We start from the raw sequence: 23,366 nt of genomic DNA, 5'->3' as shown, positions 1-23,366 counted from the left end.
GAAAAGAGGACACCTTTTAAAAAAATTTCAGACTTACAATACAGGAGTAAAATCCGGAAAAATTGGTAAATATATTCCAAGTTTGTATAGTTGGTTGAATAAAAAAAGGTAAACTTTTTGGCTCAGCTCTCGAAAGACCCGCCGGACTGCCTGCTCCGAGAACACTTTCAAAAAGGAAGGCATATGGTAACACTATTGTCAATTGCATTGACTTGTTGCTGATGGTGTCTACAGTGTAACCTCAACACCACTGTCGGATGGTTATAATTGGGCCTATGAACTAGAGGTCGACCGATTATCGACATCGCCGATTATCGAGGCTGATATTTAGAGCTTTCCCGATATCGCGGCCGATATTTAATATTTTAAAAAAAATTCAAAAATTTCGGAAATTCCATGCTCCGTGTTCTCAATCTCAAGAAATCTACGACGCAAAGGGCGATATATGACAGATTTACCCATGCAGGACGAGTTTAACTGGGTGAGCATGCAGAGAAAATATATGCTTTCTGCATTACAATCTACCTTTTCTGGAATGATCCGCAATTCTGTATCATGTTTTGCTTTTTGGGTTATTCCAAATTATAATTAAGCAATAATTATTTTCAATTTCAGTTTTCTCGTTTGTTTTTCTGCTTTCTGTGGCATGAACAAGTGCCCTCTTGCCTAATATATAATATTTTTGGTGAAATTGTTCTCTGCTCGTTCTATCAGCCTTGTGAGTGTGCCGATGTATCGGTATCGGCCTGTAAAAATCAATATCGGTCGACCTCTACTATGAACATTGAACATGCTCGGCATTTACTGTCTTGAGCAGGGGTGGGCAATTATTTTCCTCCGCGGGCCAAATGAGAAGTTGAAAATGCGTTGGCGGGCCGAGTGAAAAATTCTAGCTACATTCTCAGCGTATTTTAATTTTATCTCTAAATTACATTGTCAATAAATGCTGCTCAGTGAATGTGTTGACGTTAGGCAATGAGAAAGTGACGGTCAATTAAAAAAATATCTGTTTGCCGCCATGATTCGAAACAATGTTAAACATGATAGATTTTTAAACCCGCTTACATCCACGTCCTTCTATTAAGACTCTAAAAGAGTGCAACTATAAGGTTAGACATGGCCTGCTAGGCCTAGTAGACCATGGGTTAGAGGAAATCGCGCGGAGCGTGAAAAAAAATCCTCAAATTTCGGCTTTGCGCCCTCTTCAGATGCTTTCACGCCCCCCAGTTCGAGAACCACTTCACAGAAATGTAGGCCTATATGCCAGGGGCGGGCAACTTCTCCAGTCGGCGGGCCGGATATAGGAAAATTAAGTACTTGGCGGGCCGGATTGCTGAATCGATACATTATTTGCCCATTTATTCACATATACATGGAATAAATCGTATTTAAAGAATGTATTTTAACAAAGCAATATTATTTCAAAGCAATTTCTCGCTGATAATGACGAAGCGAATGTTGATTTGAGATCAGCATTGTCATACAGCAGTGGTTCTCAAGCCTTTTTAAACTCGCCCTCCTTTTCGATAGTGGAAGATTCCGCGCCCCCTTATCGCGATATCACAAATATTAAAGAGGTGAATCAGAATGCTAGCCATCCCTACGGATAGTGTGATGGCGTTTAAAGGTTATGCATGGCTATTGATGAGAGAATTCTCAAATATGAAATTTGGACAATAGATAAAGCGAGCTTGAGGTAAATTGCGTGAAGCGCGAAAATTTTTTCAGGTAACTGTGACTTCGCGCCCCTTTAGATGCATGCGGCATAACTATTAGGCGGTGTCTCACAAAAGCCTGGACGTGTGCCGTGCTACCTGTTGGCAGTTACGGAATCAAAAATAAGAAATATCGGCTTGGCGTAAATGACCATTGCAGTCGACAAACACCATGATTACCACAAACAACATTAGGATTAAGTACATAGTAAATGCTGACAATGCAAGTCTTCTCGCTTCGACGAACTTACCAGTAAACCCCACTCTGGCACGCTGGGCAGTGCGCAGTGCGCGGCCGCGGCCCTCGTTATCATGTAAGACGGGAAGCTGCCCGCGGGCTGTATGTTGCCCGGCCCTGCTATATGCGATAGTACAAAGCTTATTGTCTTGACCGCTGCATTCCGAGCAGTGTGCAGCATAGCCTTCATGTTGAGTGAAGCTTGCAGTTTTTCTGAAATTTCCCTTCCCTTGACTAGGTGTTTCGTGTTTTTGTCATAAGACCGACTTTAATCAAAATCATTAATCTCGGCGACATGCTCGGCAAAAACTAAAAGGATGGGTTTACCCCTGACTCCAGTATACAAACGTTTAGTGCTTTGAACCTTTAAATTTCAGTTTTCGGCTTTTTATGACATGCCCGTTCATCTTTTATGGGTGATAGATATGATGAGTCATATAGTAATCGCGAGCACTGATTGACTTGTTTTACGAATAGGGGATTTGGAAACGTATCACGTAACAATTTAAAACACATACCGTATAAGTAATGCGACAATGGCAACAAAGAAGGTTGGAAGTTGGAGCTAAACTATATTGAATGAGTGATTTCTTGTGACTTTAATTGTAACTCATACTTTGCCATATTGTCTTTATTTTGAATATGAATTAGACATGCCAGGTACTGTACTTAATCAGCGTAATCGTAGCATATTAATGAACAGGCTTCAAAGTTAACGAATTTCCAGTTCATTTGATACAGCCTATGGTTTTAGTCCTTCAAAAAGCAAGTTTTATGTTTTGAATTCCAAGCAACCTTTCGCGGGCCGCACAGAATAGCTTCGCGGGCCGCATTTGGCCCGCGGGCCGCACTTTGCCCAGGTCTGGTCTTGAGAGAATGGAAGTGTTTCGTACTAAAAATCTCGACATTTGTTAGAAATGTGCCGGATAATATGGCCATTTTTTAGAATTGCCTAGCGGGCCGGATGCGGCCCGTTGGCCATATGTTTGACACCCATGATCTAAAGTATATTGTAAAATATCATGGCCCCTGGTGAAATGGTCAGCAATAGTGGTAAGCTTCATTGTAAGACATATTACTAATAGTAATAATTTGTCACCGCAGATCGAATATATCAGATGCATATTCGAAGAAGTATATCGTCCTTCACTCGATGAGATTTCGTCTCTCGTCAACAACTCAAATTTGAAGAAAGTTACATTGATATACCGGTGGGAAAAAGCTATGTTGAAAGGAAACGAATTGAAGAAAATCCGGAAGATTGCAAATGATCTCGATACTGAGTTGGAAGTTATAGAATGTGAGTCATTATTTGGTTGCATTGTATCTTAGATACGTTTTATTAGGTATATTACATGAACGCGATCACTTTGAATGAAATGGTCAATTCACTTAACAGGTCCAATTCGTTACCAACGCTGGAAATCATGGGCTCTAGTTTAATGCATGACATTGTGTCGTTACCAGGGTTATGTGATAACACACGGTATTCATGAATTTTAGTTTAATTCGATATTCCATACTTAATACGATTAATTGTTGTGGGAATTCAGGCATCATCTCTCACACGTTGCTGATTGTGAGCTTGCATATCAATTTCGAATCAAGGCATCGTTAAAGTGCGTCAAAATACACTTTTACTTGACAATGTCGAGTATGCCAAAATTAGTATTCACCATAAAAAATTGTTGACGTAGAGGTAGTATACGAACAAAACTACTTGAGTAAGCAAAACAAGTATATAATAATAAGTACTACAGAAAAGCACAACTACTTCGCTGCTGATAGTACTTCTACCTTTAAGGGGCGTGATAAAGATATATTGAGCTTGATAAGGGGACGATAAGTCAAAGAAACTTGTAAACCACTTTCACATACTAATATAACTATGTAACAAATTTAATACTTCATGTAGTTTATTTGCGACATCTGGTGACCAAGCGGACTTCGATTGGTTCCGAGAGTTGCTAACACGAGTTCATGAATGATTAGAGGTAGTCAAAGTAGTCAGAGTTAATACTCATGGAGAACTATAAGTAGCATCGTAAGCTGCTGCTGATATACAAGTAGAAGTAGCAATTTTCAAGAAATAACAAACTGACTTGAGATGGAAGTAGAAAGTGTATTAGTCTGAAATGTAGTCAAATAAGTAGTTTCAAAAAGTAGGTTTGGTCGAAGGACCGCATACTTTTAGCAGTTTATAGGAGATATCTACTTTCGAAATTGCAAGATATGCGTTCGCGGCTAATGCAAAAGGACTAATGACACTGCAAGTGAGTGGAATATTTGAAAATATATTCATGCAGTCACCGTGATACATGCGCTATTTAAGGCGGCTCCTATAGGAATTGCACTGAAAACGATGACGAATACGCAGCTAGGAACAACTTGATGCTTTCAAAATCAATATTGTATAACGTAAGTAGTTTTTACGAACAACTGTGACAGGAAGTAGTCTAAAATGACAACCCCTTGAATAAGCGATGCAAGTAGACAGCACTACTTGAGTAGTCTGATAAAGTAGAGTTACTCCATTACTAACCACCTCTCCGGAGGACTCGTGGTTTTATGTTGTGCAGCATCCCACTTTTAATATTGGCGTTTCAAGATACAAATCATTTCATCACCGGGAATTTACGTTGATGTACATTGTGCATTCTTTTAGGTTGAACTGAATTATAATCAATAACATTGCATTAAATCCGAAATCGTTATATCCAACCTAATCAAGTGCTATAAATCTTAAAATAGTATTCGGGATTACTTTGTTCGATTTACCTTTGATACGAAAACGAATATGCGAGTACATATTCGTTCTGTGAAAGTATCTCACAGAACGTGGAACTGGTGCGAATATAAATCGAGTATAAATTTAGTGGTTTGGATCGATTGACATTGCGTAAATAATTGGCTGCATTTTGCAGGGAATGTTTTACAAATGGATTAGAGTTACTTTCACACATTCTCATATCTAATTGTATTAGATATACGTCATATACATTCTACTGTCGGGGCATCATATTGTGTGTGATTTCTCATTTCACTGCCCACTGTCATAACTATAACACATTAAAACGACACTGCGCTCTAAATATAATGTTGTCTGAAATGAAAGTGGAGAATGTGAAAAACATTTTGGCAGCAGCAATATTCCCTTTGAAAGCCACCGCTTTTGAACGGAAACAATAACAAATAATTTCACGATTTTACGAATCTACTCTATGCATCTCTCTGGTATAGAGGCCACGCGTCATCTCTTTTGCCTGATTTTAGATCAGTGGTTCCCAACCTTTTTCGACTCAACGCCCCATTTCCAAGCACCAGAGCGATCATCACCCCCAAATTTTGTGAACCGAAAAATGGGCATACAAACTGTAATGACCGGCGGGCTGAATAAAAAAAAGGTTAACTTTTCGGCTCAATATCGAAGTTTTACACTTTTGCAGCTTAATTTTCGTGGGTTGACTATAAAAAAGTCATTTCTGCGACTTGGCTTTTATATAGCCGTTTTAAAGCGCCATCGCCTCCTATCTTCCCCTTCGCTATTTTGCCCCCTGTCGCGCCCTTTGTCCATTTTCGCCCACTTATGAGACATTATTAAATCTTTAGATATGTGCGAAAATGAGAAATCGAAAATCAACATGCCTCCTGATCCTTGTCTCGGCCGCTTTTATCTGCTTCCAAAAATACACAAGGCGAAAATTCCTGGACGTCCCATCGTCTCGTGCAACAACACGCTAACAGAAAAATATCTGGATACGTGGAAGCACATCTAAAACCATTGGTAAAAAGAACACCAAGTTTTTGTCGGGACACTAGAGATTTCTTGAACAAACTCAACAATTTCAAGGAATTGAAAAAGGGCACGATATTAGCTACCATGGATGTCTCATCACTATACACCAGTATTCCACATACAGATGGTATGGAAGCTGTTGAAAGATCCTTAGACGAAAGCAGACACCCGATGAAAGAAAGCATCATGGAACTTATCAGATTCACGCTGACGCATAACACCTTCGAATTTAATAACGATATATTTCTCCAACTTCAAGGTACGGCAATGGGCACGAAATTCGCTCCACAGTATGCAAATATCTTCATGCACCATTTCGAACAAGATTTTATGGAGACGCAAAAATTACAGCCAATATTCTACACAAGATATATCGATGATATATTTATGATATGGACCCACGGCGAAGCGTCACTAAAAAGTGTTCACGAGTCGATGAACGACTTTCATCGAAATATCAGGCTGACTATGGAAAACTCGACGAGCGCAGTCCCATTCCTCGATACACTCGTCCAAATTGAAGAAGGGTATGTTACCACATCACTTTACCGCAAAATAACGGACTCCGGTAAAATTTTGAACTTTCACCGTTTTCATCCGATGCATTGTAAAAAAGGCATAATATACAGCAAAGCTCTCCGAATACATAGAATTTGTTCAAAAAAAGACGACAGGGATAATCATCTGCAAGTTTTAATGGATGAACTAATAAAATCAGGCTATGATCAACATCTGATAAAAAGTCAAATCAACAAGGCCATCAACGTTCCACGCGAAGAACTTCTCAATTGCAGTACCAATAATAATAATGACGACGACAAAAACGACCGCAGAGTGCCTCTGGTTACTACATATTTTCCTGGAGCTGAAAAGATCCGCAGTATTTTACGGAAACACCAACGGATATTGGAAAATGATCCAAAATGTAAAAAGGTATTTCCAAAAAGGCCTCTCCTTGCCATCCGACAGCCACGAAACTTGCTGAGCATCTTGGTGAACAGCAGGCTACCTCGCTCAAGACAGAAAAACGGCGTAGAAAATTGCGGACAAGCATCGTGTAAGACATGTGCGATTCTCGATATCAGCACCGTGATTTGCAGAGGGCAAACCAAGCACAAGACCAATGGCCACTACACATGCAAGTCCAATAACTTGATATATTTAATTCGTTGCCGAAATGGATGTGGCAATGCCTGGTACGTTGGAGAAACTGGTCAACCACTCCATAAGAGAATAAATGGTCATCGACACGATATTTCTAAATGCAACAGATCGAAGCCTGTCGGTGAGCACTTTTCTTCAGCAGGACACTCAGCAAATGATATGATAATCAACGTGTTGGCCGGGAACATCGAGAACTCAATCATGCGCAAGGCCACAGAACAAAAATACATCGACCTATTTAACACGTTCCACCAAGGGCTAAATATTGATCGAGGCTGCATGTCACATTACACCATGCGGAGCTGCAGTTGATATATTCGGCGGGTGTACATTCAAGTACTGTAAACACTCTATCAAATCTCATTTTCAGTGCCACAACTTGCTGTAGCCGTTTAAAATACGAACTTCGACTTTCCTGTTTATGACGTCATAAATGCACACATTTTTCTGATCGGAAAGTATTTTTGTCTATGATGTCACAATATGCATATGTTTGAATTCAAAATCTTTTGCGTTACTTTCACTTTAACACCTGATGAAGGAGCGGCGCTCCGAAAGCTCGTGCAATAAATATAATTATTACTTTGCAAGTGGACGTTAAATAAGGTGTGAAAGCAACCAAGATCTTATTATTATCTATATCGTCTGCTATCGGTTCAACGAATTATTAAATTGTGTGTTGTATGTATGCTGTTCATGGTGTGTTGAATCTTAAAATACACTGCGCTACTGTACGCTACCATGGTCAGTAGGAAGTTAGATCGCACACCCTCCAATATGCAATTATGTCATACCTTTTGCATGTCAACCTACATCATGTGTATGGGAATTGAAATGACCTTGTCAAATTTCGACGTCGTCCCTCTTCTAACAGAGACCTTGCCTATGGAAGATCATCACGTGACATATCATTTTAAGTCCCATTCATACGATGCTCATCAGTTGGATCATAAAGACATTCGTACGGCAATCTCAACCGATCAGATGTAATCTGACGAACATCAATGTCTAACGGACTGAAAGGCACCATATGGGTAAGTTCAGATTTTCTTTGATCGCCAAATCAATGATCTCGGATAGGAGAGTTTTTTATTCTGTGACATCACCACCGATATGATTACTTCTGTCTGTAACAAAAAGTCTCAACACATTGGTTGACTGTAAAGTTTGAATTTGAGTCGATTTTGAATCGAAGTATCTTTCCTTTGTCATTACAGACAAGGTCTTTTTATCGATCAGATTCAAGCAATTTGCAACTTTCAAGCAACGGCATTTTCAATTGTAATACGAGGTGAGTTTAATACCGCGACATACTTTTCAAGACACAATTGGAATTGAGATCGACATTGTAGGCGCAATACAATTATGTTCTTGTAACCCAGTGGTTGTCAAACTTCAATAAAATTCACAAAACGGTCATTTGCAATTTTTTAAATGACTCACACGCAGTCAATGTCTTGAAATTTGAAAATGACTCGATTCGAGTCAAAAGACGAAGTGATTGAAATCAAATCATTTTCCAATTTTAACCCTAGACTGCTCAGGTTGGGGTCAAATAGACCCCAGGCGAACAAAAATGTGAGACATATTTTTTTGTGCGGTCGGATTGTTCTTTCCAGACATGTAATCCTCAATGGTGTTATACACTATCATTCCGAATAAAGCATTAGCTGATTATCGCTAATACCTCGCCGCAATGAGCTATTGATTGCGCATGGGTCTGATTTTGCAAGTATAGTGGGCAGACTAAGTAATTATCTCCTCATTGTGATCGGATGGATTTCGACTTTTAGTTGCTGCTTGGCATTGGTTCTGTCACTTGCAGTCTACTAGATGATCAAGAAAATCCTGAAGAAGGTGAAGCTGGCAGTGATGGGTGGTTAGGAAAAGACGGTACCACGTTTTGGAGAAAGATTGCTCCGACTGCCAGTCGAAGTGCAGCGAATATGATAAAGTTTTCACCGGGTCTCACTGGGCCCGCACTAGAAGCTAATAACTGCATTGATTATTGGAAGCTCTTCTTTACACCACAAGTGATAGATTTACTTGTTGAATTTACAAACAAGAAGACACCTGAAGAAGCCCAAAACCACAAAGAGAAGTGCAGGGTAGGGCCAAGTAATTCAGTGGAGATGGAAGCTGTCATTGGTCTTCTTCTTCTGGCTGGGGTTCATAAAGCTCATGATTGTCACTTGATGAGTTTTGATATCTTCAAGGTAACAATGTCATGCGAAAGATTCCGATTCACTTGGCGATGTCTTCGGCTCGATGACATTACCACACGCGAAGATAGAAAAAATGACAAATTTGCGATAATTCGAACAATATCGGATATGATATTGAACACCTTCAAGAGAAATTACGTGTTGTCTGAATTTGTGACAATTGACGAAATGCTTTGGGGGTTTCGAGGACGGTGTTCTTTCCGACAGTTATTCGAAACGAACCGGCAAAATATGACATCAAACTACATGCCCTGTGTGATGCAAAGACTTGCTACACCTACAATTTTGAAATTTATTGCGGGACGTAACTGGACTGGCCGTACAAAGTCGACAACTCGGCCAAAGAAGAAGTGACACGGCTGGTGTCTGATATATCAGGATCTGGCAGAAACATCACATCCGATAACTGGTACACCAGTATACCCTTGATGACATCATTGCTTCACGACCATAAACTGACAGCAGTTGGCACCCTTTGAAAGAACAAGAGAGAGATACCTCCTGCGTTCATTTCTCTGCGGGGGAGGGAGGTGTACAGCAGCATTTTTGGATTTCAAAAATATATGACACTGCTGTCATATCTTCCAAAGGGCAAAGGCTCAAAGAAAATTCTTACCATGGTGAGCAGCCAGCATCACGATGATAAAATTGATGAAAGCTCTGGTGACGCTCGGAAATCAGATATAATAACATTTTATAATCAAACAAAAGGTGGCGTCGACGTGGCAGACAGAATGGTGGCAAACTATTCCTGTTCTCGCAATAGTAAGCGCTGGCCTCTGACGATCTTCTTTGGATTGATGAACTTGTCTGCATGCAACGGCTATATATTATCTTTGCTGGCTAAATGTAACCGCGCGAAGAAACAAACACACAAAGGATTTGCAATGGAAATTGCACTGACCCTAACAAAGAGAAATGCAGTGTCCAGGCAAAGAAAAAAATACTCACTTGCGCGTCCGCACAAAATCGCGTCTAAAAGAATTTTTCCGGGAGAAGACAGTACAATTGCACCAGCAAAGCTCTCCAAAGCTGCACGAGGCAGATGCTGTCTTTGCGGTAGAGCATAAGACCGGAAAATAACAGAGAAAAGTGGAAAATGTGGGAAATTGTCTGCCAAACATACTCTGTGAAAATAGTGACATGTCAAGAGTGCATGGAGCCGGATGATTCGGATTGAATCTACTTTGTTGTTGTCGTTGTTACTCTGTTGCATTGTTGTATTGTATTGTCTTGACTTGTTGCTATTTCTTTGTTATTATAATTAATTGTTGGGGGGTGTTTGACCCCATATCGCTATTTGCGTATTGGCGTTACGCCTCAGCCGGAACTTTGCAATGGGTAGACAATAGGGTTCAAAAAGGGAAGATGCATCGTTATAACGTCATGCAAGAGGTTATTAGACAGCTGTATAGCGAAATTGGTAAGACAAAAAGCATATTAACTGCTGGGGTCTAATCGACCCCACCAGAGCGATCGTGTAACGATAATCCACCTGAGCAGTCTAGGGTTAAGATAATGACTCGAGTCCGACTCGGGTGGAGTCATTACTACCCTGGCTCTAGCTTTACACGCTATCTGGCGATTTATGTAGCAGTAATTCTGTTCATTTTCAAGCAATCACAAGTGATTTACCAGCTTTGTTGCAACTACTTGAAGTAATATTTCAATGCGGTAGTTCTGAACAGTACTTGTGTCATTAGCATTAATAAGTAGATTGAGACAATGCACCGCCGGCTTGAGGTACTAATTTGTTAGTAAATTTCAAATTGCGACAATCATCTTCTCCATTAGCCGATAATGAACAGTAGCAAATTCAGACTTGCAATAGCTCGATTCATGACTAGACTCGAGTCCCAAACAGTTCCTCAACCTGTTACGCGAACTTGAATCAAGTCATATAGACTGTCTTGAGTCATATGTGTTGGTTGAATCATACCCCACGACTCGAGTACTAGTCGAGTCAATATACAAAGCGTCTCCAGTCGAGTTGAGTCATGTGCCACTTCCGTTTTCCAAGTAAATGCCTTGGCTCAAGCCAACGAAAAATTCGAATTATGGGAATGATTTCCTCCCTCCACTTTGAATCAGTAATAATGATGCAGTCCATAGCCGTGTGAAAACAGTCGGTGATTCTCTACCTCCGAACACATTTACGAGCGCTATTCATATTTATGACACTTGTATTTTCAAACGGCACATTTCCCGGCATATATCTCTCGATACCGCAAAATATAGTTTCAAAGTGACACTGTATATTTGGATATCCGTAAAAATGTGGGTGTACCTATATAGTCAATGTCGACCATGCCACCGATGGACAATGTCACAACTATACTGGAATAGCATCAATTTCGGTAACAATCTCGACTCTGCGCTGCCAGTAACTATTTCACCAATCTACTTGAATAGCATCAATGGTATCCACTAACCAGTATCTCAACTCTACTAGGGCGTATTATATCGACTCTAACTGGAGCTATCACATTATTCGACCAGAATAGTATTAATCAATGCCTGCCTCTATCTCCATTAGGGCTGTTCAAAAACAATTTTTTCTTTCCAATTTCACTTGCTACGGAATGAAATTATTATGTTGGCTAAAACAACGCTGCACACCAAATTTGACTCAATTCCAACGAGTAGAAGCGAGATTCTTGCCGTATTTTTTTTTAATTTATCATATGAAAAATATATAATATATTTGAAAATTGATCTGTCTACTCCATAAAATTGTTAGGTTGCCAGTAGAGATGATGCATACCAAATTCGGCTCAATTCAAACCACTAGAAGCGAAGTTATTGCAGTAGCAAAACTTCTAATTCCATGATTTTATAATAAATAACAATTTAAGAATTAGTCACGGTAAATACTATTTTACTCAAACCCAAATTTCTCTACCACAATAACTAGGCTTCTACTGGTGGGAATTGAGCCAAAATTGGTGTGCATCATCGATACTGACAGCCTAACAATTTTATGGGGTCAGAAGAAAGTGTTTTATTTTTTTTAATGATAAATTCAAAACTTTCTACTACAAGAATTTTTCTTCTACTTGGGTTGGAATTGAGTCAAATTTGATGTGCAGCGTTGTTTTAGCCAACATAATAATTTTATCAAGTAGTCAGTGTAATTCCAAAGAAAAAAATTGTTTTGAACAGCCCTTTTTATCCATCTTGTTGTCTGCTCTATATATCCCTCACAATTAATACCCCCATTCTTCACGATAGCATGAAACTGCCTCCAGATTTTATGCAATTCAACATTATAGGAATATACAAACGAAAATTAGCGCCTTGTCTCTGACTTTGGTATTGCAACCTTGTTGTGGGCTGGACTTAATCATACTCTCGGTGGTCTCCAAATAGTACAGTAAAAACAACAATTTTTTAACAAGTCAGGTTAACAAGTTAGGTTTTAGCAGGGTTGTAATGACTCGAGCCACAATTTTTCGTTCAGCACAACTTGAGTCAAGTTATTTTCTTAACGCAAAATGACTCACTTCGACTCAAGTCTTAACACAATGACTCAGGCTCGGCGCATTGCTCCCTCACGTGCAGTTGGTCTTGATTCGGTGGTGAATTGAAAATGATTTGACTTGACTTGAGCCGAAGTTTTAGCCTAACAGTTTATTGGACTTGTGACTTGGAACCTTGCGACTTGGTCGCAGGTTTGGGTTTCACATGTAAATATTCTTGTACCAGTTGTGGGGTGGGCAACTTTTACACAGTATGACACAAGAATTGCAGTATTCTGAATCTTGATGCATGCCAAGTCCAAAGTAGGTTATCAGCTCTGTCATGACACGATGCAGGAAATTCGTTCCAAATTTCTGAATCAATTCAGTAACTAATGAACTCGCGTACATTTCTGAAATTGAGATTTAAAATCGTACTATATTTGGCAGACCTGCAATGTGGTCTATGGCATGGTACGGTATAATAAACGTTCGCATTACTGATTTTATCAACGTAATGTTCCAATACATTTGTATCATAATGAATCATCATAACATCCAAATGTTATAGTTCCCGTATGACTGGACATCGTCTGATTATTCTCAACCTTTTTGACTCATTTTAGCAGCTATTATCTACTAACTTTGAAAGCTCACGTTCGCTGTTTCAACTCGAAGTTTTGGTCTGCTCTGAAAATTGCTAATCGCTTGGCATCTGACTCTATTTTGTTTCCTGAAAACTTTCAGTTGATATTGTCTACTTGAACTAGCAGTTCAAGTGGTTATGTTTTTAAATTATTTCCACTTCAACTTTCAGACCAGACTACTTACTTTTGCAATTTAAATATTAAAAAGTAGAAAGTAGTTTTGTGGTAAGTAGCATTACTTATCGCAGTGAATTACAGCCCCCTGTGTCGAGGTAATTTAGAATATTACGAAGATTCTACCTATGTATTGTGTGTTAGTGTCATGAATCATTATGCTTTCATCGTGAAGCTACTTCGAAAGTAGCCCCCTCCCGTTAACCAATTACCACTTGTAAAAAATTGCAATATTGACTACATTCACCACTTGTGGTTTTCTGTGTAGGAACGTGAGCCACTGAAAGTCTCAACGCAACAGAATGGAAGAAACGTGAAAAGATCGAAAATGCAAAACGGGTCAAACTGGGATATTCAAGTCTTTTTCTCCACAAGTCGACTCTGAGTTCACAATCCTAGAAGTATAAACGGTAAAAATTGAAGGTATGTCAGAATCACAACTACCATCATAGATAGTAATTACCTTAGAGCACTGGTCCCTTACCGGGTTTCATACGATAACCCCAGGGATTTGCGCTGAGCCTGATTTGCACAAATAGATCGTTTTTAGCTCTCCAAATTTGATTGGAATTAAAATGATGGATACAAATCAGACTAGAATTATACCTAGACATTCTTTTCCTAATTAGATTAGAATTAGAGTCAAATAAGATTGAACTTAGAAATACTCAATTCACGAAAACTTGGACATGGAATGGTGTTCGGTTCATATCAGATCAAACCTCATTCTGATAAGTGTGAGAATGACAAATGTCTGCACACCAACCTTGACTCGTTCCGCATGGTGCGGTTCACCTGTAACGTGTTCGGGAAAACCAGAAGTTAGATTAGAATTGAAATTGCGGCTTTGAAACACTTCACAAATTATTTTAAAATTAGATTACCGGCATTTTCTCCTAACTAGTATAATTTGACAACTAGAATTATCTTGACCATGTGTGTGATATCAAAAGGATAGCAACGAATTTCTCACTAAATTAATGTTCAGATTCTTTGTTGTGAATCTCATACTTTTGTTATCACATTCCGCGGTGACGTTTTTGGAAATTTTACCGGCACGGCTGATCAAGTTGAGAAATGCTGTTGTGTATTTTTGCTTGCAGCAGTATCGCCTACAGGCCCAGTGCACGTGTAAACATCTCTCTAATGGGGGTAATCCAAGTAATCGCTTTATTTGGCCTTTAAATGACATGTAAGCAATAACACAGGGTTGCAACTCCTGTGTGGCACAAAAGCTGTACTTCACTCGTTTTATAACAAATCGAGGGATTATAATAAAACAATGACGATCCATGTATTACTGCAGTAACATTCAACAATGAACTCATGCAAGGCTGTGTCAGTTGCATACCCACAGTTAATTTCGTAGAAAAGATTGGTACAAAGAAGTCCACCATAAAAATTGAAATTATACAGAGTACTGTATGCTCGACAGTGCGACAGTTGGTTGGATGTCAAAAAGTACAATTTGACACCTATATGCCTGTGTTACACAGTAATACGGTATTTAAGGAATGGTTTGGTGTCCAAATACATTGTGCTACAAGACAACTAACCTCAAGGTATAACTGATGTGTGCTTTATGCGATACGTGCCAAATACTGCAGTATAGCTCAGCTGTAAATAATTTATTCCACCACAGTACTGTATATTGAATGTGACATGCTCCTTTATTCTCAACCATGAAGCGAACAATTGATTTTCCGCTTAATTTGGGTAAAAGTGAGAGGAACCAAAGTGTCTGAATTGAACAGATTCGACTATATATATTTTCATTGCGACCAACTTACACATTTACTCTATGAGCACTTCGATAAACTGATGCCATTATGTTTTCAGGAACTTCTCTTGTCTGAATGAAAAGTTTGACGTGGCTTAGTCATCACAAAATCTGGAGTGATGAGAGATCCGAAGACTTTCAATGAAGATGGAGTTGGAATATCGTTGGAAACGTGTTCATTACCTTAAACAAGCATAAGCAATGCTGAGCACGCTTTGAAAAGTTTCAGTAACAATCCAGACAATCTCGGGCTGATCAAGCGGCCCATAGCCGAATTTTGATTGGGAAACAGGTGACGTTAGGTTACACATAGGCTTTTCTAATTTTCTGGTCTATTTTCTGCTTTTATTCCTCCTTGACAACACTTGGTAATAATTCAGTCAACAAGGAAGAATCTTTCATAATTTCTTGAAATAAAATATACCAGCTGACGTCTACAAATTACTGGATATGCGGGAGGCGCAACTAGAGCTCGATCCGCCTACTTAACTACAAAAGTCGCAAAACAGCTACCTTTAAAGATCTGCAACTAGCTAACTAGATCGCATGTCGCTGTGCATTGTCGATTGTCGATAATTGGCAGCACTGATAATTATCATTAAATTGCATTATAATGCAAATTACTGAATTGCTAACGAGATAAGAAATATTGGATAGAGAATCAGTACTTCTAAATGACAGGGTTTCTTGTTAAAATGGGGATGCTGTAAACTCCCAACACCCTGGCCACGCCAGTCTCTGCAGTGATGACTCTGAGCTAGATAAAACGCCGGGATCACGATGACGCGAGTTTCCGAAATGTTGGCAGCTAGTTAGTTTAATGCGCTACTGAAACTAAATCTACTCGTTTTTCAAAATCCAAAACAATAACTAATCAAAAAACCAGTTGTTAGTTGACTGCGAACTAACTAGATCGGTAGCTTGTACAAGTCTGCATACCAGCCAATCATATTATACTCAGTGAAGCCTGAAATAGTATGTGAAAGAATACGCTCTTAATGGGATGTAGAACTTGTTGGCCACCCGAATGGATTTTGAGATACTGCCACTCATTATTGAAACATGATGTTTTGTAAAAGTTGATGACCACTGACAAGCTCCTTGCAGTATTCATTGATAGGGTTTGTGAAAATCGAGTGTCCGAGTGATTTGACCATGAATCGAATATTAGGCATCAAGTCAAGTACCACTACTCATAGGGGTATGGGTAATGTGGAAAGTGCAAATATGTACCTTTCATGCAACCACAAAGAATATAATGCCGGCTCTACGTCATATTAAAAATAGCAGTGGTAGTGGTTAGTAGGGCTGGTCACGATGATATCAATACTCGAATCTGCTTCAATTAATATATGTAATGATTCTAGTCGACTAGTGAAATTTTGGGAGTGCTGATATTTTACGCTCCTTTCCGATGAAATGTAATTAAATAATGAGAAATATAGTTTCGACGGTATTTTCTACTGTTGGAACATTGCAATCTCGACTGGCCATATCGGAGCCTACGGAACATGTAGTGCAAAGCTATGAATGTTATTGGGATTAACATATTTCCGAAGTCATGATCGACCAACAGCATTGTCACAGTGCAATGAGATAGGCATTGTTGATGAAATATCAAAGTGCGGACATGATATTCTTTGTAGTAGCATAAAAGGTATATATATGAACTTTGACATCTCAAATACTGTTATTTTGTCATAATCAGTGATACTCGAATACTCCACCGGGCTCGAAGCCTAATGTGTTATTCAGTATGGAATCCATCACGTAGTCGATTTCGCACAGCCCTATTAGTAAGGAGACGAATAATTTTTCTAGTTGACTCAAATTGGTAGAGGTAATACCGATTTCAGATGCGCGGTCCTTTGATCATTGTGATAAGCCCAATATTTTAGAAAATATATCAATTTACTGTGATTTGAGAGCTATTTTTCCCGCTCAAATCAACCGATTCCTACCTTTTAGGGAAGTTTTGGAATACAAAGGACAGCGTAAAGCCAAATTTCTCACGAAACGGAAGCCTAAGTACAGGAAATTGACTCGTCGAATGAAGCGATACTAAATCAAACGCAAACCGCCAAGTTTTGACAGAAAGTCATCGGAATATTCAGCCGCTCACAGGAAAAGACAGAGAACGTTACAAAACTCTGGGTTCCAGAATGGGAAAACATTCGATCTACATATTCCACAGATGCGACTATACTTTCGTTTCAATTAAAGTCAGTACGACAGCCAGCGTTGATGAATGATACGAAACCAAAAAGAGCAAGATTGTGGTACAAGTTCGACGTAGCAGAGAACTCAACAGCGTGTCCAAGCAGCAGAAAGTCACGAAAAACGATTGAGTGCCAAAGGCAAGCGAGAATAGACAGCGTTCGGGGGAGAGGCCAGGAAATCAAAGGAAGACGCGACTGGCAGACACAGATTGTTTGGCGATCTCGTTTCGAAATACGCTCACGCCTTTTCCAGTAAACTCGAGTCCTGCTCAAGTCACACGACTCAAAACTCTAGCAGCCGATACTACATTTCATTGCAACTTTCCAATATAGTAAAGTTGCATTATTATCTGTATTTCGTCTATCAGTACTCGTACATCAATTTAGGGCCAAAGTCTGTTAGAAATGATGGAAATCAGCATATAATGAATGTGAGGCATTTGATATCACTCAAGCATAGTTGTAAAAATTTGGTTTGAACATTACATGAGCTCGAAACTGAACTGTGAGCGCAATGACTTGGACACTGACTCGACCCTCCGTAAAACGACTCGGATTTCATGCGGGGATGAATTGAAAATGACTCGACTCATTCGAGTCAAAAGTATAAAGTAAGATTAACTTGGGACTCGGAACCTTGTGACTTGGTAACAACCCCTGTATTCGAGCTTTGTAGCGAACAATTGAAACGCCACATTGATTGATTTTTGTGATCATTTTGTCGGTGCTAAACTATGACGATTTTTATCAATGTCATGGTAATTTTGGGGCGCGTTACAGTGCCCAGACCAGATTAAAATCAGCATTACCTTTCGTTCAAGGCCGCTTCAATAATTGTTGCACTTAGGTCGTAAGCTGTGTCCCATGGTGCTTACCAAGTCGCGAGGTCCTGAGTCACAAGTTAATTCTTCTTTCATAATTTTGACTCGATACGAGTCGAGTCATATTCAATTCAGCACCGAGCCATAGTCAGGGTTCAAAAGCTTAAGTCGAGTCACAGTGTTGATAATTGAGTCTGAGTCAGGCTCATTGACGCAAGTACAAGTCGAGTCAATAGACAAATTGCCATATTTTATAAATTGACGCGATTCAAGTCTAGTCACAAAAACTGCAAACCTGTCATAGCCATTTACGAAGCTACCATATATTGCTAGTCGCGTCTGGTTGCTTAATAACTTACTGTGTAATCACATGATTACGATGTTTCCGTAGTTTAGTCGTATTATACTTATATACTCACACTGCCTCCTGTCCCCGTCTGGGTGAATAAACACAGTTTACAAGTTGACGTGGTGTATTTTAGTCAGTAGCAGGTAAGATCATTGTCAGTAGAACAGCTTCAATCGAAATCACAGCAGCCTCGGTGCACACTTGTTTCTTTCAGGACAAGAAATGAACGTAGATAGGATGTGCATAACGGCTCAAAATAGATAAGTTACCCCCAGCACTACCCAACCCCCCACTACCCAGAACTGGAGAGGCGCGAGAGTAAGGAGAAAGTGGAGGCGGCTTGACTCAAGAGAGAGTCAAGTCCCCAAAGAAAAGACTCGACGAGTCCTGACTCAAGAGAGAGAGTCAAGACTCGAAGAGAAAAGACTCACCAAGACTCACAACAGCACCACTATAATAAATAAACAAAGAATCGGTCACCGTAAATACTATTTTATTCAAATCCAAATTTTTCGACGGCAATAACTCCGCTTCCACTGGTTGGAATTGAACCAAATTTGGTGAGCATCGTTTCTATAGACAGCCTAACACTTTCATGGGGTGAACAGAAAATTTTCAATTTTTTTTTATTATTCATTTTTACATAATAAATAGAAACTTTCTTCTCCTGTAGCAAAGCGGTTACTGGCTGGAATTGAACCAAATTTTGTGTGTAGGCCTAAATTAGGTAACCTAACAATTTTATCAAGTAGCCAGTACGATTTGAGAAAAAAGTCATTTCTGAAGAGCCCTTCTGTGCACGCGTTGCTTATTTTGTGTTCTAGACATGCAAGAGTTTTCGACTGATTCCAGTGGAGAAAGACGCCAGCTGGGCAAGATGAAACATTCCTAAAGTTGAAGGACTTTTACATCAATGTCTTATTTAATGATTATTTGTGTACGAACATCGAAGAAAGAACTGTGACATCGGGCGACATGGTTAGAGTGGATGTCACCTCAAGAGAGCGCAATTAAATCCAACCGCAACTGGTCGTTCGGCATCCTCCTATCTGTTCATATAGTTCATATCGCATTTTACATTATGTGTTTTGTTCAGATATAATATAATCTGATTGATATTGATACGACTCGGCAGATCGACATAGCAGTGCGATCACGGTCATCGTAACCGGATGACCGAACCGCAGCTGTCCTCACGTAGTGCATAGCATCATATACTTTTTTTTCAAATAGTCGATTTGTTGTTGGAGTACTTCTTATTATGTATGTCTGTAATAAAGTTTAACAACGCAAACAACTTGGAAGTATGGAAACATGGTATTTAATTATTACTGGAGTTTAAACCAGCAGCAAGGAACTAAATGAGAATTGAATCAACGAGATGTTAGAGCCACTTTCTGGGATGTGGGCGATATACCGGTAGAATCAGAAACTGGAATATTTTCCTTAGGAGCTTTTTGGACATGAATGAGCTTTCTCGTGTAACCTTTGACGCATGTGGGATACTCTGTACTGCAAAGGGCAAGTGCAAAACGATGTACGCAGCGGTTACTAGGCAAGCAGTTTCCAAGGGCGTCATGCATCAATGGCTTCTCATCTTACCGACCGTATACGGCAACCAAATGTGTGATAAAGAATAAATCTTGAACAAGCATTTCAGTTCTAAATTGCCGTGGCGGTATTGATATCAGCTCCATAGGGAGTTGGTTCCAAATTTTCGCACCGACAAAATGCTAACTATTGCGTGATGAAGATCGGTAGCGAATTAGAATTTCTTGATACCTGTCTAAAGTTATAAAATGATAATTAAAGTATGACCTGTTTGTGTGGAAGATAGTGTGCATCATCTTTGCCTTCTCATACTGAATTAGTACGGCAATTCCGAGTATACCATGACTTCGCTATTCATGGAGAATTCGTCGCCTGGGGGTAATTTACTAATGATACGAAGACCATGGTTCTGGAGAGTTTTGATTTTCGTAAGGTTTGTTACATTTGTATGTACCTATATATTTATTGAATATTGAAGTGGAAATTGAAAGATAGCAAAATACACTGCACGCAGTACGTTTTGCGGCATTAAATATTCCAATCGTGTAGCATGCACGTAGCTCTTGACAATTTCGAGGTGACCGAGTCGATGTCAGGTTTCCATGACAATTTACAATCGACTAGAATTCCAAGATAGCAAACGTGATCGGCTTGGTTAATGATAGTTTGATTGATTCTTACAGAAAACAGATTGATTTTCTGTGAATTGGAATTATTAAGTAAGAGAAGTTGGGTTTTACGGCACTTCTTCGTTATTCCCCACACATCCAGAAGTTATCACCATGAAACAAATAAATGATTTCCATGAACATGTGAAAATTTATAAACGTCAAAATAAATTGTTTTTCGCGTTGGGATTAGGGTTAGGGGAATGTTAGGGTCGGCTGGGAGATATTAGGGTCGGGGAAGGGAATATTAGGGTAGGGTTGCGGGACGCGGGTGCTAGGGTAGGTTAGGGTCAAGGTTGAGGTAGAGGTAGGATATCCCAAGCTTAGGGATAAATTTGGGGTCAGGGTATCGCAAGATTAGGGTTGGGAATATTGTCATCATCACCCCCAACCCTAACCTTAGGATATCCTAACCCCATCCTTGACGCTAACCCACCCTTATCTTAGGTTATCCTAACCCACCCCCATGCCTAAGATATCCTAACCTAACCCTAATATCCCCATCCCGAATCTTAAGATATCCTAACCTTACCCTAATATCCCCTCCCTCTTCCCTAATCCTAGGATATCCTAACCTAACCCTAATATCCCCTCCCTCATCCTTAATCCTAGGATATCCTAACCTAACCCGGCCCTAATATCCCCCCACCCCTGATCTTCGTGTATCCCAACCCCAACCTTTAACCTGAACCATGCTAAGATCCCCCTCCCCATCCCTAATCTTAGGATATCCTAACCCTACCCTACTATCCCCTCCCCGTCCCTAATATCTCCCGACCCTAATCTTAAGATATCCCAACCCTAATATCCCCCTTCCCATCCCTAATATCCGTCAACCCCACCCCAACGCGAAAAACAATTCATTTTGATGTTTAGAAATTTTTCTGTTTATGTTCATGGGGAAACATTTATTGGTGTCATGGGGATCATTTTTCCGATGTGTGGGGAATAACGAAGAAGTGCCGGTTTTACTGGGGTTGATTAAAAGTTGGTTGCTTCTCAACCACTTACAGATCTTTGTCATTTCATTAGATGTCAATTCCTGGTAGTTTCAACGGGACTCTGCATTCCACAAACATGTAATTACATTGTTGTAATTGAATTGCAAGGTGGGTTATCAGAAGTCTGCCAGCCAGCCAGTGTTCTCACTGAAAGGTATCGAAATTTACAAGTGTAATCCTAATATAGCCTCCTTCACAGCTCGGAAAAGCACGGGACAGGTTCTTATTATAAATGCGCACGCGACTGCACTCCACGCTAACCAAGAAGATTGATAAGCAAATTCGTCTCTTCCTTGTATCACAGTGTTATTAACGTTTCACTTTTCATATTGGATCAATGCAAAACCTCTATAATTTATGTTAATTCACGAAATAATTTTATGCCCCTTGCGTGTCGGCCCCGCAATTGGGGGTTTGGGGTGCGGCAGTTATGGTCCTGACACCAATATAGCCGTTTATCGCGCCATCGCCGCCCTATCACCCCCTTCGTTGTTTTCGCCCCCCATTACCCCCTTTGTCAGTTTTCGCCGCCTTATCGCCCCCTAGACCGCTAAATCGCCCACGTTGGGAACCACTGGTCTAGCCTAATTTGCTAATCAAGCGTCACATTGTGCAGTGCAAGGTGTTGAACTACGTTGTGAAATGTTCATTGAACACCAGACTCTTAGTGGTATAAATAATCTGATTTAGTCTGATTCGTTTGAGCGAGAACGTTCCGAATTCCAATAAATTGACCAACGTTGAGACAAACTGGCAAGGCAGTTACACTTTGGATTGGTTGAATTATTCCAGCGTTTATTTCGACTGTATGACTTGACATTCAAGAGTGGTATTTAGAGTCATAAGAGGAATGACAGTTTGCCAGTCATGGATCATACCCGTTCAAATTGAAACAGTTTCAGATCTAGAACTGTTCACTGGGAATAATAGGTTTTCAAGTTCAGTTCCAGTATTTTCTTAGTTCTTGCGTGGGTTTTAGAGTGGGATTATTAGATTTTACTGGAATATTATTCCTGAACTAGAAGCTTAGTTGTTGACGGTTTCGGATCACTAGGTTGGAGTTGGACTCCTGGTAAACGACATGAACATATAAAAAATTGTTTGCTTCTTGCATAGTTGATGTGATTCGTTACTAAACGGTAGTCGAATTTCACATGGGTAATGGGATTGGTAAATTCTTGTGCTCGTTTGCAGTTGCTGACTTGGGTCACCAAATGTTATTCATATGAAGTTCTTGGAAAAGCTTAACTACTGTTCTTGCATTTTAGGTATTGTCTCATACAGGAGCAATTTAATATTTAGTGATAGTTATCATGGAGGAAAGGCTTCGATGTGATGATTCTGGTATCAATGATGTGCCTTCATTGTCGCCAGCCGTGGCTACCGGTAAGGTTATCCTTAATTACTGCTATTCGTGTGATCGATATTATTAAAATGAATTGGATATATATAATATATTAATATATATATTATACAGTGGTTACCTTAATACCTTTACCAAAGTTTTTACGCTTATTGTGACACATTTCCGGTTGCTTAAAAGTCAATTCACATGTATGC

At 39.7% G+C, this 23,366-nt stretch overlaps 2 protein-coding genes across 3 annotated transcripts in view; both read left to right on the top strand.

Moving 5' to 3' along the window:
• The window catches only part of LOC145433311 (uncharacterized), a 247,864-nt gene extending 229,163 nt beyond the window's left edge, over positions 1 to 18,701 (top strand). Inside the window, exons 13-18 of the mRNA XM_080310736.1 lie at positions 3,058 to 3,253; positions 5,563 to 7,947; positions 8,131 to 8,204; positions 13,686 to 13,840; positions 15,257 to 15,489; positions 17,166 to 18,701. Of these exons, the coding sequence (XP_080166862.1) occupies positions 3,058 to 3,253; positions 5,563 to 5,729 (363 nt within the window). The 3' untranslated portion in view covers positions 5,730 to 7,947; positions 8,131 to 8,204; positions 13,686 to 13,840; positions 15,257 to 15,489; positions 17,166 to 18,701. The remainder of the gene's footprint in view (positions 1 to 3,057; positions 3,254 to 5,562; positions 7,948 to 8,130; positions 8,205 to 13,685; positions 13,841 to 15,256; positions 15,490 to 17,165) is intronic.
• The window catches only part of LOC145452996 (NACHT, LRR and PYD domains-containing protein 1 homolog), a 182,024-nt gene that overhangs the window by 141,840 nt on the left and 16,818 nt on the right, over positions 1 to 23,366 (top strand). The gene's annotated exons all lie outside the window — the stretch shown is intronic.

The sequence above is a fragment of the Botryllus schlosseri genome, chromosome 1 (assembly GCF_051294905.1).
Source record: "Botryllus schlosseri isolate E-star chromosome 1, Bs_hap1, whole genome shotgun sequence".
NCBI classification, from domain to species: Eukaryota; Metazoa; Chordata; class Ascidiacea; order Stolidobranchia; family Styelidae; genus Botryllus; species Botryllus schlosseri.
This window is presented reverse-complemented; position numbering and strand designations above follow the sequence as displayed.